Source organism: Barbus barbus (genome assembly GCF_936440315.1).
Source record: "Barbus barbus genome assembly, chromosome: 42".
In the NCBI taxonomy this organism is placed as follows: Eukaryota; Metazoa; Chordata; class Actinopteri; order Cypriniformes; family Cyprinidae; genus Barbus; species Barbus barbus.
In genome coordinates, this window is record NC_136720.1 from 1,879,384 (window position 1) to 1,898,572 (window position 19,189).

The 19,189-nt window shown below is 37.5% G+C and overlaps 1 protein-coding gene across 1 annotated transcript; it reads left to right on the forward strand.

Annotated features, from left to right (window-relative positions):
• Positions 1–546: 546 nt before the first annotated feature.
• On the forward strand, positions 547–10,092 carry LOC306861632 (uncharacterized protein). Its single transcript, XM_079404016.1, has 3 exons — positions 547–580; positions 6,176–6,427; positions 7,894–10,092. Exons 2-3 carry the CDS (start codon positions 6,199–6,201, stop codon positions 9,072–9,074), a joined length of 1,410 nt encoding a protein of 469 aa, XP_079260142.1. The 5' UTR covers positions 547–580; positions 6,176–6,198; the 3' UTR covers positions 9,075–10,092.
• Positions 10,093–19,189: the final 9,097 nt, after the last annotated feature.

The window sequence follows — 19,189 nt, forward strand, 5'->3', positions numbered from 1 at the left end:
ACTTCAGACAGGAAGTAGATGCATTTGCAGTCGATGCAGAGAAACACCCCGTATGTGATGCTCGCCCAGCTGGGGTTCTTCAGAGAGCAGTCAAACCACACAAACACAACCAGATCATCTGCTCGCCAACCGCCAATAAACACCAAAGAAGAAGAAGAAGAAGAAGATCATCTGCTCCACAGCCCTTTCTCAGATTAGCATGCAGCGAATCCGTTTCAAACATCTCAACACAATCACCTAACATGAGCATCTAGCAGCTCACATCTAGCTTTACACTTATTTGCGTGTCTTTGCTCTGTTCGCAGGTGAAGCAGCACATGTTTTGAGGAATAAAGCTCGTTTATTAATAACTAAGATGACTGGTTTGTCTCGAGCTGCCATATGTTTACAAATTCATGGGTAAATGCCATTAATTGTTTTGAAATGTACTTCTTTGATTTCAGGTAGCAAGGGAAATGACAGGCATCTACTTCTAACTCTAATAGTGCCAGGTTTTGAAAAAAAAAAAAGACTTTTATTTTGGTGTGGCGGTGTGACGTCATAAGGCTGCGCCGCGCGTCTGTGGTTCGGCTGAAGAAAGGTGAGCGCTTTTTCTTTTCTTTATTCAGATGTTTAAAGAGTTTAGATCAATACTCGTTCATGTTCAGTAGAAAGCGCGCGCATGGGCTGTTTTACCGATGCTAAGTTTCTGTGCTTTGATCGTGGTAGTATCTTCTGGAGGGTCGGAGAGCTAAAATATCTTAATTTGTTTTGTGAAGATGAACGAAGCTTGACATGAGGGTCAGTAATTAATGACAGAACGGTAGTTTTGGGCTGTCACCTGTTTCGTTTCAGTGTGTACAGGCTGTTAGGAGCTGAAAAGCTACTCTGACTCTACAGAACAACAAACAGCATTGAAGACAGAATTACATTAAATGTATTGCTATTTTATACTATTTTAATTTTTACGATGATTTCTTAAAGTTGCCATAGAATGCATTGATACAATATTTGAAATTGTTCTCTGATATCTACATAGAAGATATATGGCTTTAAATGGTTTTACATGTCGATTTAAAACCCTAGGATTTCTCCCCAGAATGAAACAGTTTGTTATTATTTGGAAGGGTCATGAATAATAATGAGCTCTGCTCTGATTGGCTGTTTCACAGTGCGGCTCAATGTTGAGCTCTGCTCTGATTGGCTGTTTCACAGTACTGCTCATTTCAGTAGCTCACAGCAAGAAGGAAACACAGGGAGGAAATTTTATATTTTTCTCTCACAGTTATATCGTCGGGTAATTATACTGCATATAAATGCAAGCATCAGGGAGCCGTTATTAATACGAGAGGCATTTGAAGTGAAGGGAAGTGACATTCAGCCAAGTATGGTGACCCATACTCGGAATTCGTGCTCTGCATTTAACCCATCCAACGTGCACACACACACAGCAGTGAACACACACACACACACACACACACACAGCAGTGAACACACGCACACACACACACACACACACAGCAGTGAACACACACACACACACACACACACACACACAGCAGTGAACACACACACACACACACACACAGCAGTGAACACACACACACACACACAGCAGTGAACACACACACACAGCAGTGAACACACACACACACACACACAGCAGTGAACACACACACACACACACACACACACACAGCAGTGAACACACACACACACACACAGCAGTGACCACACACACACACACACACACACCGTGAACACACACCCGGAGCAGTGGGCAGCCATTTATGCTGCGGCGCCCGGGGAGCAGTTGGGGGTTCGGTGTCTTGCTCAAGGGCACCTCAGTCGTGGTATTGAGGGTGGAGAGAGCGCTGGACATTCACTCCCCCCACCTACAATCCCTGCCGGCCCGAGACTCAAACCCGCAACCTTTGGATTACAAGTCCGACTCTCTAACCATTAGGCCACGACTTCACGATTTAAACTGCTTTTGAACGATCGGTCGATCGCGTTATTGTTTCACTTTCGAGATTCGTGATAGCACATACTCTGTGTATACTGGAGCTGCAGTACTTACCACACATTTCACAAGATCAGATGCTTGTCAGTGGTGCTCAGGATCTGTAATTAATTCTCCATCATCCTCATCTCTCCTTACTCTGTTTATGTGGTAAGTGAAATCTTATGTACTGTAACAGGCTACCGCTCACAAGGAGCTAACCATGTCCCTTTAGTGGCACGCATTATTTGCTTTCAGTGCCTTTCTGAATACAGACACCAACCCATCCCTGAACATGGTTGGGTTTATGCAAATGTTGGGGGCGTAGTGATCCTGACTGTTACGTCACAGTCAGTGTTATGTTCTGATTCGCCTGTTTTTCAGTGGTCTTTTTTATTCACAAGATTTACATAAGGAGGAGGAAACTATGGTGTTTGAGGCTCACTGTATGTCATTTCCATGCACAGAACTCTTATTATTCAACTATGCCAAGGTAAAGACAGTTTTCCATTCAATGGCACCTTTAATAGACATGTTCCAATAATCTCAATAACTTTTAGATTATAGATTAGAGTTGCTGAAAATCTGGGCAAATTCCTGTAACTGCTTACATCCTTTATATTCTGCTGATGGCCTCCTGAAATCTGTTTAAACTTCAGTGATTCAGTGCTTTAGTCAGTCTTGATGACTGCAGCGCCACACAGTACCATCTCAATCAAGAACCTGCTGAACATTCACTCAGACTCCTGATCTTCTCTTCTGAGATCCTACAGACATAAAGGGATATCGTAGGTATTGTGTCTCAGAACTATAACTTCACTAATAGTTTAAGTGTTTCTAATAAACTTCTTAATGCATCTTATATTTAGAAACTGAACATCATTCTCTCCTAACAATGATAGATGAGGAGTAACACCTGATGAGGAGATGAGGAGCAACAATGCTCTATAGTTAATAGGGAATTGAGAGCACTTCCTTATATAAGATCGGTGTTGTTGATAACTTTAGGAATCTCTTACAGATCGATGTGACGCTGTTATAAAGATGGCGTTTATTAAAGTGGAGAGTGAAGACATGAAGATTGCGTTTTTAGACGCAAAGACACATTCTGTGTAAATGGTCCCCAATGCTACGATGACGAAGTTGCTTATGTTAAACATACAGCTTTTAATAACAGACTGATGTACCTGCGTTGTAACACAAATACATGAAACGGTTTTGGATTTTCACCTTACTTTAAACGAATGCTTATGGCTCATTATTATTACATTTTTTTATTTTTTTATGCATTTAGCAGACGCTTTTATCCAAAGTGACTTACATTGCATTCAAGTTACAGTTTTTACATTTTATCAGCTCTTGCTTTCCCTGGGAATCGAACCCATGATCTTGGTGTTGCTAGCGCCATGCGCTACTATTTGAGCTACAGGAAAGCTACATTTTATATTTTACTACATTTTATTATTGAAAAAAATAACAGTGTATAGTCTACAATAAAATAGTACAGCTTGCCTATATTAATCTTGGAACTTTTAACAAAATGAATAAAGATATGTTTTACCCTCATTTAACACAAATATAGATTTCACCTTACATTAAACTATATTAAAGCTGCAGTCCATAACTTTTTTGGTTAAAAATGACCTGAAATCAATATTTGAGAAAGTACATAATAGTGCAGTGCAATTAATCGCATGCGCATCTCGTCAGTAAAGAAAGTAAAGCTACACAATATTGCGTTCATAATCGAATGCGTTTCTTCTGTGATCATGAACATGATATTGTGTACGGCTCTGTGTATTAAACGCCGCTCCATTTGAAAACAGGAGATGGAGATTTACTGCTATTCAAGGAACCGGCTTTACTGACGAGATGCGCATGAGAATCACATGATTAATTGCACAGCCCTTATACATAACCAGCCAGTGTTCAAAACTATCATCTTTCTTTAGCCCGATTTACAACGGTTAGCTTATAATAATGTTTTCTAATTTGAGTGCTACGGGTAGGTTTTCGCGAGAAATTCGAGCATGGCACTAGGGCTGTGTATCGGCAAGAATCTGGCGATACGATACTACTGCATATTGCTATTTTGTAAATGATCCGAGTACAACTATGTATTACAACTAAATTAACACCACTAACAATGTTAATGTATGTAAAGAAAATAAGTAGCCTAATTTATTAATGTATTGATTTACTTGCATTCTGTTGCTTCTTTATGGCAGCCACCACAGCATCAGTCATTCTGGAGTAGGTCTCTTTGATCTCTGTTTCAGAAAGAAAAGGTAGATCCTTAAATCTTGGATCCAGAGCTGATGCCATGCACAGTGTCCCCCCCTCATCGGCATATCTCTTTCCCAGATCTTGCGCTATGGCAGCCTTGATGTCCTTTGCTGTCTTTGTATCATCCAGGCTTTCTTCTGTGCCCGTAACAAGCTTTGAATAAAGTGGTGCAATGACAGAAAGAGTGGGCATGCTCTCTTCTGACATTACCAATGTGGCATTCTTCATTGTCTTCAGTGCCTTGAGAACTTCCTCAGCACATGTGATGTCAGTCTCATTCAGTGTGAAGACATCCTTTTCACTCTTTCTGACCTCTGATGAAAGTAGAGCTGCATAGCTGGCTGGTTGTTGTTCTAAAAATTTTTCTATCATGTCAAAGCTATTCAACCTTGTTACAACATCTGTGATGGACCTGTGTTTTGGTAGCTGCAGCAGGTCTTGTTTTAGTTTTAGTGGCTGGCAATGGTGCTGCGTCTGAAAAAGCTTGTAACGCGTCTGATCCTGCCAAGTCGTCGCTCCACAGCTGGCAGTTTGAGTGCTTTCTGTGAGGCGAGATTCAGGCTGTGTGCGAAACACCGCACGTGGGTCATGTCTGCAAGTCCAACTGCGACATTCATATTTGATGCATTGTCTGTTACAATCACGGGATGCTTCTCTTCCAAACCCCATTCAGTGACGGCCTCCTTTAGTAATTCTGCAATGTTACCCCCCATGTGGCTGTCATGCATCGCAAATCATGCATTGTCTGTAGTACATACGAGACCAAATTCCATTCAGTCGTTATGTAATGTGCTGTTATCGTTACGAACGATTCAGTGGCTCGTGATGTCAAAGCGACTCTCTCAGCTGATCAGTTTCAGTGGCGTAGATGGTAAGGCGCATGCTTTTTGACGCGATCGACCCGAGCTCGAGCCCACCTTTTGCCAAACATTTTTTTTCTCCCTTTTCAAATCTAATATCGCATCAGAAAGGCATTTATTTTCAATAAAAATTAAGGAAATAATCAAAAAGTTGAAAATAAAGTATCGGTAGGGTTAGGGTAGGTGTAGGGAGGGCTTTATTGTTCCAATAAGGTGGCATCCATTTACTAAATTTGAATTAAAATTATAATTTACACTCAGTACGTTATTATTGCGTACTGTTTTATAATGCACTACAATACTGAGGTGCAGATAATTGCTGCTATTTGCAACAAGTAGTATAAATAGCAGAAAATCTTGCTATTTCAACATAGTGTAAATAGCATCTGTCACTAAAAAAATATGCTATTTGCACTGGTGTAAATAGCCGCTGCCCTTTTTTTTCCCTCAGTTGGTCAGAACAAACGTGGCAGACTTGTTATTTATTGTTCAGATGACAACATCCGGTGAAAATTCTTATTTGGGTCATACATTCCAAGACGTAGGCAAGACTCTGTGATTCCTAAGTACAGTCTCCACACCGGTACAGTGACTGACTGCCACACATTCACCTCTAAACATTACATTCATCCGCGCTGAAGCCGTGCCGACTCGCATCCCACGCAAGCAAGATAATGCATGGAACTGCAATTGAAGGTGGAGACAGAGGCAACGGCCTGCAGCTTTAAATATCTAACTTTTATTAACAAAATGAATAAGATGGATATAGCCTTTCGTTGTAACCCAAATAAGACACTCACTTATATTAAACAAAGAAATGAATGTTTTATTAACAAAAGTAACGGTTTTGAATCCGCTAACATATGTCAGTCTTCTCGCATTACTCGTTACCCCCCCCCCACCTCAAAATACGTTCCCGTGGCTATGTATAAAGATACTTAATTATTACCTGGAAATATAAAAAAATGCTCTGTAGTTAATAGGGAACTTGCTTATGTAAGATCAGTGTTGATGATAACTTAAGGAATCTGTGATTCATCTCTTACAGATCTATGTAACACTGTTATAAAGATGGCGTTTATTATACTGGAGAGTGAAGACATGATGATTGAAGAAATGTTCAGACTCAAACATGAAGATACTGAGGAACAAACTAAGATAAAGTTTATTAAAGAGGAGAGTGAAGAAACATTCAGAGTCAAGCATGAAGATACTGAGGAACAAACAAAGATGGAGTTTATTAAAGAGGAGAGTGAAGAAACATTCAGAGTCAAACAGGAAGATCCTGAGGAACAAACAGGTTAGTTTTCATTCTCAAAGCTGAACTCACTCATTTGATCCTTATTATATACTCATACTCTACAGAAAGATATGATATTTTAGAAGAATGTCATATGAGTTTTGTAATTAGAAACAGGGATGCATGATATTGGAAAATAACTCATTTCCTTTTGTTTGGAAACAACACCAAATCTCTCCTGTGCAGAAATTAAGCTAAATATTCCTAATTTTGGTTAGTTTTTAACAAGAACTTATTTGTAAGAATTAAACAGTAATGAAGGTTTTTTTGACAGTACATTGAAGCTTTGAGATAAGTTATCATTATTATTGTCTGATAATATTGTGCATCCCTAATTAGAAATGTTTTTTTGACATGGAGCGGGTCACATTGTGTAAGGGTTGCCACCTTCAGTGAGGCAAAATATGGGACACCCATTCATGGCACCATAAAAAAAAAAATAATAAAACGGGCAAAACATCCATAGAACTGCAGCACAAGCCTGTCAATTTTCCATCTGTTTCACAGCAGCAAATATTTAGATCACCTCTCAAAAGAATAAAACAAAGGTATGTGAACGAAATGCAAGTTTTGGCCGTTTGCAATCCATATTAAGCACTCGCGGCAATATTTCAATCATTAAACAGTACGACAAAACGTTGTGAAAACACTTAAAGTGCCTTAATATATTTAATATATTACAATACCAAATTCAGTAATGTCTATATTAAGGATGCATAGTTTACTCAGGCAAGCAGATGAGGCCGGAATATGAATATAAGTCTGCTTAATGGTTCAGGGTTTTCTTTTTCTATGGTAAACCATTTAATGTGAAACTTTGCACATTGTGTTTATATTCTGGCTTCATCTGCTTGCCTGTACAAAATATACATCATCAATAAGGTGTTTACTGAATTTCACCTTGAGGGTGCTCCTAGAAGGGAGCCATTAGAACACATGCTCAAGTATGGGAACTTGCAACCTTTTTATTTTAAATTTGATTATAATTATTATTATTAGTCTTTTTGTATTTTTCACAGTTCTGCAGCAGTTACCTGGATGGGATGAATCTTTAATTAATTTGCTTAAAGTAGGACTACATGATTATGTAATTATTTGTCCCATTTTTATCTAAAAATTTAGCTTTTTTTTTAATTTTTTTTACTTTTTAAAATATCAAATTGTATATGACATGATTATATATTTGTGTTTACTAAATATGGTCTTATCTATTAATTAATCTGTTTAATAATGTCTAAAAATATAATAATTATGTCTACCAAGTTCTGATGTATTGAATATTATAAGATTACACCATAAACTTGGCTCTTTTTTATCATCATCACTTTGAATAATGGGAAGAAGTTTTAAGATCACCTCCTTTTAATAGCTTAGTGTGTATAAGATCTACATGTTGTTGGTTTTGATGTTTGTTCTTTGTGCCATTTAAAAATAATGTTAATCTGGATTTGTCGTTTTTGCATTAGACCTGATGACACTGAAAGAGGAGAGTCAAGAACTCCATGAAAAGGAAGATAATGTTCAGCATGAGAAATATGATTTCATGACTGGAGAAAATTCATTTAGTTGTTCACATACTGAAAAGACTTCACAAAAAAGAGCTCAGAAGACAGCAAATGGAAGTCATTTCACCTGCCAACAGTGCGGGAAAAGTTTCAATAGAAAAGGAACCCTTAAAGGCCACATGAGAATTCACACTGGAGAGAAACCTTTCACATGTTCTCAATGTGGAAAAAGTTTTAAACATAAACAACACCTCGATGACCACATGAGAATTCATACTGGAGAGAAACCTTTCACCTGCCAACAGTGCGGGAAAAGTTTCAACAGAAAAGGAACCCTTAAAGGCCACATGAGAATTCACACCGGAGAGAGACCTTTCACGTGCAAACTGTGTGGAAAGGGCTTCATTCAAAAAACAAACCTTAAAAGCCACATGAGAATTCACACTGGAGAGAGACCGTACACATGTTCTCAATGTGGAAAAAGTTTTACATGTAAACAACACCTCATTGACCACATGAGGATTCATACCGGAGAGAGACCTTTCACGTGCAAACTGTGTGGAAAGAGCTTCATTCAAAAACCAATACTTCAAAACCACATGAGAATTCACACTGGAGAGAGACCGTACACATGTTCTCAATGTGGAAAAAGTTTTACATATAAACAACAGCTCGATGACCACATGCAAATGCATACAGAAGAGAAACCTTTCACGTGCCAACAATGTGGAAAGAGCTTCTCTCAAAGAAGAACCCTTAAAGACCACGTGAGAATTCACACTGGAGTGAAGCCTTACACCTGCAAACTGTGTGGAAAAAACTTCAACCGAAAACCAAACTTTAAATACCATGTGACAAGTCACAGTGGAGATAAACCTTACACATGTTCTCAATGTGGAAAAAGTTTTAAACATAAACAACACCTCGATGCCCACGAGAGTATTCATACTGGAGAGAAACCTTTCACCTGCCAACAATGTGGAAAGAGCTTCACCAGAAGAGGAAACCTTAAAAAACACATGAAGATTCACACCGGAGAGAAGCCACTTACATGTGATCAGAGCAGGGACAAATTATTACTTCAAAAGAATATTCAGACCATTCTCACTCTGCGTCAAATGCCTGTGCAACACCGATGTTAATCATAATGCGCTAGTGGAAACAACACCAGACCATACACTACCACAACTGTCAAGACCGGCCCAGATGGTGTTTAGTGTCCCCACCATAGAAGTGAGCGCGCCTTCAAAGGTTACTCCACCCCAAAATGAAAATGTTGTCATTAATCACTTACCCCCATGTCGTTCCAAACCCATAAAAGCTTTGTTTGTCTTTGGAACACAATTTAAGATATTTTGGTTGAAACCTGGGAGGTTTGTGACTGTCCCATTGACTGCCATTACACTGTCAAGACACAGCAATTCTGAAAGACATCGTCAGAATAGTCCATCTGCCATCAGTGGTTCAACCGTAACATTGTGAAGCAACGAGAATACTTTTTGTACGGAAAGAAAACAAAAATAACGACTTTATTCAACAAATTCGGCACTGTAGTATCACAGTAGCGCCATTTTGGAGAGTATCGCTGCACGCAAATAGCGTACGCACTTCTGTGTCCACACGGATACGTCTTCTACGTCTATTTACTCTTTGATTTGAACACAAACAGCGCATTGCGATTAACGAAGCTTTCATTTTGGGGCGGAGTAACCCTTTCAGCGCAGCTGGAAGAGTTATAGAAGAAAAAAGGACTGGATTAAAACGGGCTGCCCATGACCAAAGATTTTTCTAGTCAACTAATAACAGTAGTAAATACTAAACCATAAAGTGCCAGTAATGTTTAGACTATACCTAGCCTATTTTATTCCACGCTCGGTGTTGCAAAGATGAAGTTGACAATCCTGACTTGCCATCTCCTCACTGGACATGTCTTTACGGATTACATAATGAAAGAGTTTTTGTTTGCAAATTATTGAATTATTTAATTTTGCAGTCATTTAAAGCTTTCTATGGATATATTTGTCATGTCTGTGATGCTAGTATTCGCTGAGTTTTGGTTCATTTTTGTGAAACGGCAGAAAGCGCCGTTTATTTATTTATTTTACAAAAGCAACGTTTTGTTGATATTGTGAGTGCACTCAAATAAAAGTAGACCCTTTACAGTACTAAATGATGTATTAGTCATATCTCTATGAGCAAAAATCGCGGTGTATTTTAAGGTGTTTCCACTGTTATTTTTAAAAAAATGCAAGTGATCGCGCTGGCGCCTCCATGCATTAAAGGCATAGTTCACCCAAAAATGAAAATTAGCCAAAGATTTACGCATCCTAGGCGTGTCTGACATTACTCTTTCAGATGAATCCAATCGGTGTTATATTGAAAAAGTATCCTTGCTCTTCCAAGGGTTAGAATGGCAGTAGGTGGGTGTTTTTGTTCAACAGCCCAAAATTTGTTAGTTTAAACTTTATTGTCCACCACTGTGAAAATTTGTCTTTGGCTTCTCATACGACACAATTATACGCATAATACAAAAGAACACACATAGCATACACACACTAAATAAATAAAAGCTCCACAAAGAGTTGCCTACATTTCATTTATCATTATAACTGCCACTGGTACAAAGGAATGGTTATAAACCATCCAAAGATATTTGGAGACCTTATACCTTCTTTCAGATTGGGAGCATTACAAATTCAGAATGAAGTGGGTGTGTAAAATCAGATACAACACTTGATGCTTTCCTATATATAGTTGCCAAGTACAGTTCCTCAAGCTGCATTGGCTGGCGACCTATTATTTTCTCTGCTATTCTTACTATCCTTTGTAACTTGTTTTAACTTCTCACTCCTAAATTGTCACACCAAGCAGTAATATTAAATTGCAAAATACTCTCAGCATGACTTTTATATACCATTTCCAAAACAGATTGGCTAACATTAAAACTCTTCAGTTTCTGCTTGAGGAACAACCTGTGGCTTGCTTTCTTTAAAAAATTATCCACAGTTTCACCAAAAGTAAAACTTGTATCCAGGTATGTTCCCATATATTTAAAACTGTCCACAGTCTCAACAACCTGCTCATGTAACTAGTTCCTTTAACACATGTTGTTTGTAATGCATAATGCATAAATGTAAATGTAATGTTTGCCAGAATTGCAGCTGAAGATCACTTCCTTTATCCTCTTTACATTTATATGCAGAGCACTCAATTTACACCAATTCTCAAGAACAACCACATTTTTGAAAATAAATTTGTTCACTCCGTAGAGGGTTTTCAGAACAGAGTTGCACCAAAACCATATCATCTGCATACTTAAACAAGCTGTATTGCTCTTAATTTATAACTCATTGGTATATACGGAAAAGAAATAAATAAGTGGTGACAACACATAACCTTGTGGTGCGCCTCCATTTAAAATCAATTAGAAATTACACCATTCATGAAAACTCTGTGGTCGATCTGTGAGAAAATCAATATATCAGAGCAGAGTTAACATTCATACTATACAAACGTGATAGAAGTAAATGAATGTGAATTGTATTAAAAGCTGAAGTAAAATAATAAAAAGTGCCCTTGCATAGAGTTCAGAGTCCTGGGTATGCTTTACTATAAAATCAATCAAATGAAGTGTTGCATTTTCTGTCCCTCTATATGCGAACTGCAAGGGATCTTAAATATTACTCGATGACATAATATTCTTTCTTATAATTCTTTCCATACATTTTGCAAAGACAGAAGTCAATGCAACTGGTCTAAAATTTATCATGTAATATTACCCCTGACCCTTTCGGAATAGGTATTATTGTTAGTATTGTCCACATATGTGGTACTGTATTTGCATTAAGCAGTTTCTGAAACAATTGTGTAAGGGGCCCAGACTGTTGTACTCTTTCCCTCCCCGTCAGGTTATGTTCTGTATATTGTGAAATGCAGGTTTCTCCCTCTTAATTCTCTGTCTGTATATAGGTAACAAATTAATAACGTTTTGATCAGATTTGCCTAAACCAAGGGCCTGTACTATGAAGCCGGATTAGCTGGCTAGCCAGGTAAGTTTCAGTTTAGTTTGCACCAATCCTGGGTTTTAGGTACCATGAAAGTGGCTTGGCTTTTAGCGGCATTCATTGCCTAGTAACTTACACTCCACAGCTAACCTGCTCTGGGGCAGGTTATGTTCTGGGTAAGAGAGTTCAAACTGAAATTGGACCAGTCAGGTGAGAGCAAAATGACACGTCTGATGCAAAAAAGACTCCCCCAGTTTCTCTTCCTTCAAATTAAAGGTCACTATAAAGTACCTTAAATTGTCTGGCTTTAATGATAATTAGGATTTATATATGGTTTATATAATTATAATATGATTTATATTACTGTTAAACCATTAAACACAAGCAATTTTAGTTTAAAAAGTATTGTAAAGCATTTATTTTAAATGAATATTAATATATACAGATCATATGTAATATCCAGAAGTGGTAGAATCAATAGATAATGCTTTAAAAATGTTAAAATTAATCTTAATGTTTAAGCGTATAATGATATTCTAGGGAATTGTGTGCTTCTAATTTAATAGCAACAGTTTGGACAGAACCCTTTTCTATTCTAACATGACAGTGTCTCTGTGTATAGTTCAAAAGACATGATTGATTGAGTCAGAACTTGACTGGTCTGCAGAAAGCCAAGTCCTGATCCCAGCTGAACACCTCTGGTGTGACTTGTATGGTGTATGGCTTGTATGGTCACCAAACACCATATTATCTTATAAAAATAACCAGTTTTCCTGGTTTACATGCACATCAGTAATCTGACAACGCAGGTAAGCCACATTTACATGAGTCTATTAATAAATCAGGTTATTTCCCTGTAGTGATGTCACAACATAATCATTTGTATCTGACTCCGCGTAATCCATGTTGTCAGTTGTGATGTTAAAGCTTGCAACATGTCTGCGGGAGACTTACAGCTCATTCTGGGACGTAAACAAGAGGGCGCCGCCATATTGTGAGGCCACATCGGGCAAGACTTAAAACAACCAATTACAACACGAAAATGTGTCGAAAACAATGTTGACCAGTCAATTAAATGAACGAAATGTAATGTGAGACAAACTTCTACTGGACGGAAGAAAACGGTATCTGGAAAAGATGGCATTGATCGGAAATTTGGATCCGTATGAGGTGCCTGCAAGAGAATGTCCTCGAGACCCTGACGATTTAGGGTAAACGTACCCATTAAGCACACTTCCATTTTTGAGATCAGATTATAAAAAGAAAAATATATATATTATCCTACTTGATGTCTTAACCAGTTGATGTGTTTGTTACTATATACCTCCTATAATTTGAAGTCAATCAGATCTTTGTACGCTGAGATATGAGTCTCCATGTGTTCACTCTGTCTAAAAACTTTCACCAAAAGAGGAGCCCCTTAAATGTGCGTTTAAGCCTTTATTTTTGGTAAATTTCACTACTTATTGTAAAATTAAGAGATTAATGTTCAGACTTTTGTGTCATTATAACCTGAAACTTGGATGTGGGAAACAATTACATTAGATCCAAAAGATAGTTTTAGCAACAGATGCTACAGAACACAGTTAGCTGACTAGCTGTAGAAGATTGTGTGCTACGCTAACATATTACTTTTACATCCATAATATTATAAATTGACAATTTATTGCTGGTCTGTGATTTTACAGTGCTGCAATTTTTAAAGATTTCATATAATTTTAAGCAGGGCTTGACATTAAGTGATGATGCTCGTATGTGTTGGAGAATGAGCTTTATTGGCCAGGTATGTTTACACATATGAGGAATTTGTTATAGTGACAGAAGCTCTACAGTGCAACAGGACAGGGCACAGATAATAAAAGAATAATATACAAATGTACAAAATAGCAAAAACACTATATATAATATAGACAATTATGTGTGTGCAGGTCTGATATATGCTAATTTGAAATTAAAATAAGTATGTGTGATGAATAAATAATGTATAATAGTTGTGTGTTCTGCGTTTATTGTCAAGTGTTCATGAGATGGATTGCCTGAGGGAAGAAACTGTTCCTGTGCCTGGTCGTTCTGGTGCTCAGAGCTCTGTAGCGTCGACCAGACGGTAACAGTTCAAAGAGGGAGTGTGCTGGATGTGAGGGGTCCAGAGTGATTTTACCAGCCCTTTTGCTCACTCTGGATGAGTACAGTTCTTGGAGAGTGGGGAGGGTTGTACCAATGATTCGCTCAGCAGTCCGGACTACCCTCCGTAGTCTTCTGAGGTCAGATTTGGTAGCTGAGCTGAACCAGACAGTTATTGAGATGCAGAGGATGGATTCAATGATGGCAGAGTAGAACTGTTTCAGTAAGTCCTGTGGCAGGTTCAACTTCCTCAGCTGGCGAAGAAAGTACAACCTCTGCTGGGGCTTTCTGACAATGGACAATCACTATCTCAACAAATTAGAATACTTCATAAGACCAATAAAAAAAACATTTTTAGTGAATTGTTGGCCTTCTGGAAAGTATGTTCATTTACTGTATATGTACTCAATACTTTGTAGGGACTCCTTTTGCTTTAATTACTGCATCATTGCGGCGTGGCATGGAGGTGATTAGTTTGTGGCACTGCTGAGGTGGTACGGAAGCCCAGGTTGCTTTGATAGCGGCCTTCAGGTCATCTGCATTGTTGGGTCTGGTGTCTCTCATCTTCCTCTTGACAATGCCCCGTAGATTCTCTATGGGGTTCAGGTCAGGCGAGTTTGCTGGCCAATCAAGCATAGTAACACCATGGTCACTGAACCAGCTTTTGGTACATTTGGCAGTGTGGGCAGGTGCCAAGTCCTGCTGGAAAATGAAATCAGCATCTCCATAAAGCTTGTCAGCAGAAGGAAGCATGAAGTGCTCTAAAATCTCCTGGTAGATGGCTGCATTGACTGTGGACTTCAGAAAACACAGTGGACCAACACCAGCAGATGACATGGCAGCCCAAATCATCACTGACTGTGGAAACTTCACACTGGACTTCAAGCAACATGGATTCTGTGTCTCTCCACTCTTCCTCCAGACTCTGGGACCTTGATTTCCAAATGAAATGCAAAATTTACTTTCATCTGAAAAGAGGACTTTAGACCACTGAGCAACAGTCCAGTTCTTTTTCTCCACAGCCCAGGTAAGATGCTTCTGACGTTGTCTCTGGTTCAGAAGTGGCTTGGTAGCTCTTTTCCTGAAGACGTCTGAGCGTGGAGACTCTTGATGCACTGACTCCAGCTTCAGTCCACTCCTTGTGAAGCTCTCCCAAGTATTTGAAACAGCTTTGCTGGACAGTATTCTCAAGCTTGCGGTCATCCCTGTTGCTTGTGCACCTTTTCCTACCCAAATTCTTCCTTCCAGTCAACTTTGCATTTAATATGCTTTGATACAGCACTCTGTAAACAGCCACAGCTTTCAGTAATGACCCTCTGTGACTTACCCTCTTTGTGGAGGCCGTCAATGTTCATCTTCTGGATCATTGCCAAGTCAGCAGTCTTCTCCATTATTGTGGTCTCAAAGAACAAGAGATACCCGGAATTTATTCTGTAGGGATGGTCATTAATTGAAACGCAAGTGTAAATATTATAATATTTTGAAATACTGATTTTTGACTTTCATGAGCTGTAAGCTCTAATCATAAATTAAAACAAAAAATAAAAACTTTTGAAATGTTGAACTTTACATGCAATGAATCTAAAATATATGAAAGTTTCACTTTTTTAAATAACTTACAAGAAAAATGAACTTTTTCATGACATTCTAATCTATTGAGATGCACCTGTATTATTATTATAGCCTACTTTATTGCTTTCATTTCATAACATATTTATATACGCTACTAACCTGTTTTCATATAGGCAAACACACACAGACCTTTTCATTAACATAAAAACTACATTTTTCATATCAATTTTATTCTCAACAAAAGTATTATTCAAAAATACAAATATTTAAACAGAATACCAGATTTTTTGTTTAAAAAAAACAAACAAAAAACTATTTAAAATTACTTTCCATTACTGTAATACATTAAAAACTGCTTATTTCATCACAACAGACATGTACTTTTCATGTATTTATGTAGCCTATATATGTATTTTATTTATGTAGATTTTTTCACATATTCTACAAACCTTGTTATAATGACTATTTACATCCAGTTATGAACTGCATATAAAAATATACCTACATTCTCCTAATTACATTCAGTACAAAAACATTGAAACGCACACATAAACTTCTGAACTTTGTCACGTGAACACCTCCGTCTAGACTTAATTACTCCATCTAGCAGGTGTAAACACTTATAGTTATACTTGACCTATGCCTATATAAAACCACAGTCATAAAAAGATTATCTAAACAATCTTTATTTTAAAATATGCCTATATATAAATATATATAGTCTAGACAAAGGTGTCCACGTGACAATCTTCCGTGCCATGGACACCTCTGTCTAGACTAGCTACTAATTACTATGCCACATAATTCATTCACATACATTACCATCATAGTAATACCAACCAGGTTAAAAATCAACTGACTTATACTTTAAGGCAATAATAACAATATGTCCATCTATGGTGATTACCATCTGAAGTCTTCATGGGTGTACTCATCATCTGAAGCCTCCACAAGTGATGCTGGATCCAAACTGCAGTAATCTCTAATAACACTAGGATATGCGTCCCAAAACATACAAACAGGAAAACAAATTACAAGCATTACAAGTTGGCCATATGTGCATAAACCCAGTTGTAAAAACGACATATAGAAACGTATTTTTCTTGCACAGTGAGTTAAAGACAGGATATTCAAATAAAATTAATTCCAGGTCCCCATTAATATGGTACAACAAAATAATACAATCCTGCAATAAACTGTATAGCCATGAAGGTTATATTGTTCTTTATTCAAGCTATTTCAAGCGGTGGTGATTCAAACATTAACAATCTTTGCACTTAAAGCAAATTTAATAAAAGTGGGACTGCTGTGTTACACTGTATTAGTTTTAATAAGTACTCATTCTTTCACCATCACATACTTACCTGCTGTACATCCCAAGGAAGGAGAACCCAGTGTGCTTTGGTGCAAAGGCAGTATGAGCGAGTGAAATGCCTCCGATGAAAAGGTCTGATACTGTGGAGACACTTCCGAACATCCTTTTCCAGTGCTGTTCTACACTCTCCACCAGCTGATCCTGCATAAATACACATTTCGTTTTTAAGATGAGGCATGATTGTATGATCAAAATGAGGTGGGATTTGTATCACATCATTTTCAGCCACATAATAAACATATGTGGCTGTATGTACAATTGTTATACGGCTCGTTCAGTGAATCGCCGTAACAGTGTTCAAATTCCTTATAAAATCATAAATGATTCCCTTTGAGCTAAATTAAACTATTTCTTTAAATGACATAATATTATATTTTTTATTACGTTACACCTGTTTGCTGTTTATTGAACTATGCCTGTTTATGACCACGCCTTTGAATAAAGCTTGCACATGGATCCCGTCCGTACACTCCTAAAGCAAAATATAATCTTTTTAAAATGTAAATGGCATTTATCTTTCTGTAGATTTTTTTTAAGGCTATGATTTAATTTGTTGTATTGGGCCAATTTCACTCTTTTCTAAATACAAACCATATTTCTGAAAATTTTCAGGTCATAGCACTGAGTCTAGCTTTGCTGAGAGTGCTAAATGATATTTGCAGGTGAATCTGTGATTTTAATTATTTTAGACTTTGATATTGAAATTGGTTCAGTCTTGAATCGGTTTAACACTTTAACTAACTTAAAAGCTGAAGCTCGAGATTATGGTAAGAGGCGTTACATTTCTGACGCGTGCTTGTGGTGTTCGGCCAATCACAATGCACTGGGTCAGCTGGCCAATCAGAGCAGATTGTGCTTGTTGGAAGGAGGGGCTTTGTAGAAAACGATGCGTTTTTGAGAGAGGCGGGGCATAGAGGAACTACAATAATTTACAGTATTTAAAAAATAATGTGTTTTTTTAACATTAAAGCATTTCGACATATTCTGTTACACCAAATACACAAAATAATGACAGGGGTCAACACTAAAGAGTTTTTCTACTGGCTTTTTCTTTACATGCCCTGCCAGCATTTTCACTGTTATCATTGTTTTTGATCTTGTATTCTAATAATATTATAGATATGGGTATTTTAACATACTTTTGTATGTATTTGCCCGTTCAGGCGGCTCGTGGCTGTCTGTGCATGAGCACTGAATGCAGTTGTCTTTCGAGCTCAAATGCTTTTTAATCGCTTGAATTTTTTTTAAATGAACAAGGCTTAAAAACACATGCAAATGATAAAACTTCATGACAACGCTGCAGTGGCCCGATCGGGCAAGTGACAAATCCGTCTACTGTCCCAAACGTCTTTCATGCTGGCCATCGGGCAGTCCTTATTGTCGAGCCCTGAATGATCTTTAAAGTAGCATCATATGACCTCTTTAATTACTCACCCTCATGTCGTTCAAAACCCGTTAGACCTTTGTTCATCTATAAGATATTTTTGATGAAATCTGAGAGCTCTCTGACCCTCCGTAGACAGGAGGTCCTACCACGTTCAAGGCCCAGAAAAATACCAAGATGATCGACAAAGTAGTCCATGTGACATCAGGGGTTCAACTGTGATTTTACAAAACTATGAGAATACTTTATTGTCACAAAGAAAACAACAATAATGACTTTATTCCACATTTTCTTCTCTACTCACTTATATAAACTTCAGTGATTCAGTGCTTTAGTCAGTCTTGATGACTGCAGCGTGACACAGCACCATCTCAATCAAGAACCTGCTGAACATTCACTCTGTATCAGACCTTCACTCATTCAGTTTCTTACATGTTTAACTGGGTACTGTATCTCGTATTTATTAACTGAACTGTTTACTCTAACAACTGAATATATTGTAATTTTTTGCCAATTAAAGAAAGTAAAAAGATAATAATCAATGAACTATATTCCTTTATACTGCTAAACTGTATTTTAAACTAAATTAATATAAAAGAACATTACCATTGAAATCAATCAGATCAAAGACACCATTTTATTCTTCCCATCCAATCCCTTTAGAAGACAAAATTACTAACATTTTAGAAGAAACGATTTAAACCATTTTAATTAAAGATGTTTACTTTAATTACTTTGCTTTAATTAAAGATGTGTATAATGTAAACTTATATTGATTTTAGCGAACAGGACTTTTATTTT

Bases quoted from the DNA above. Each gene is read 5' to 3' on its own strand.
- LOC306861632 (XM_079404016.1), top strand. From the start codon at position 6,199: ATGGCGTTTATTATACTGGAGAGTGAAGACATGATGATTGAAGAAATG. The intron at 6,428-7,893 runs GTTAGTTTTCAT...TTTTTGCATTAG, and splicing joins AGATCCTGAGGAACAAACAG to ACCTGATGACACTGAAAGAG.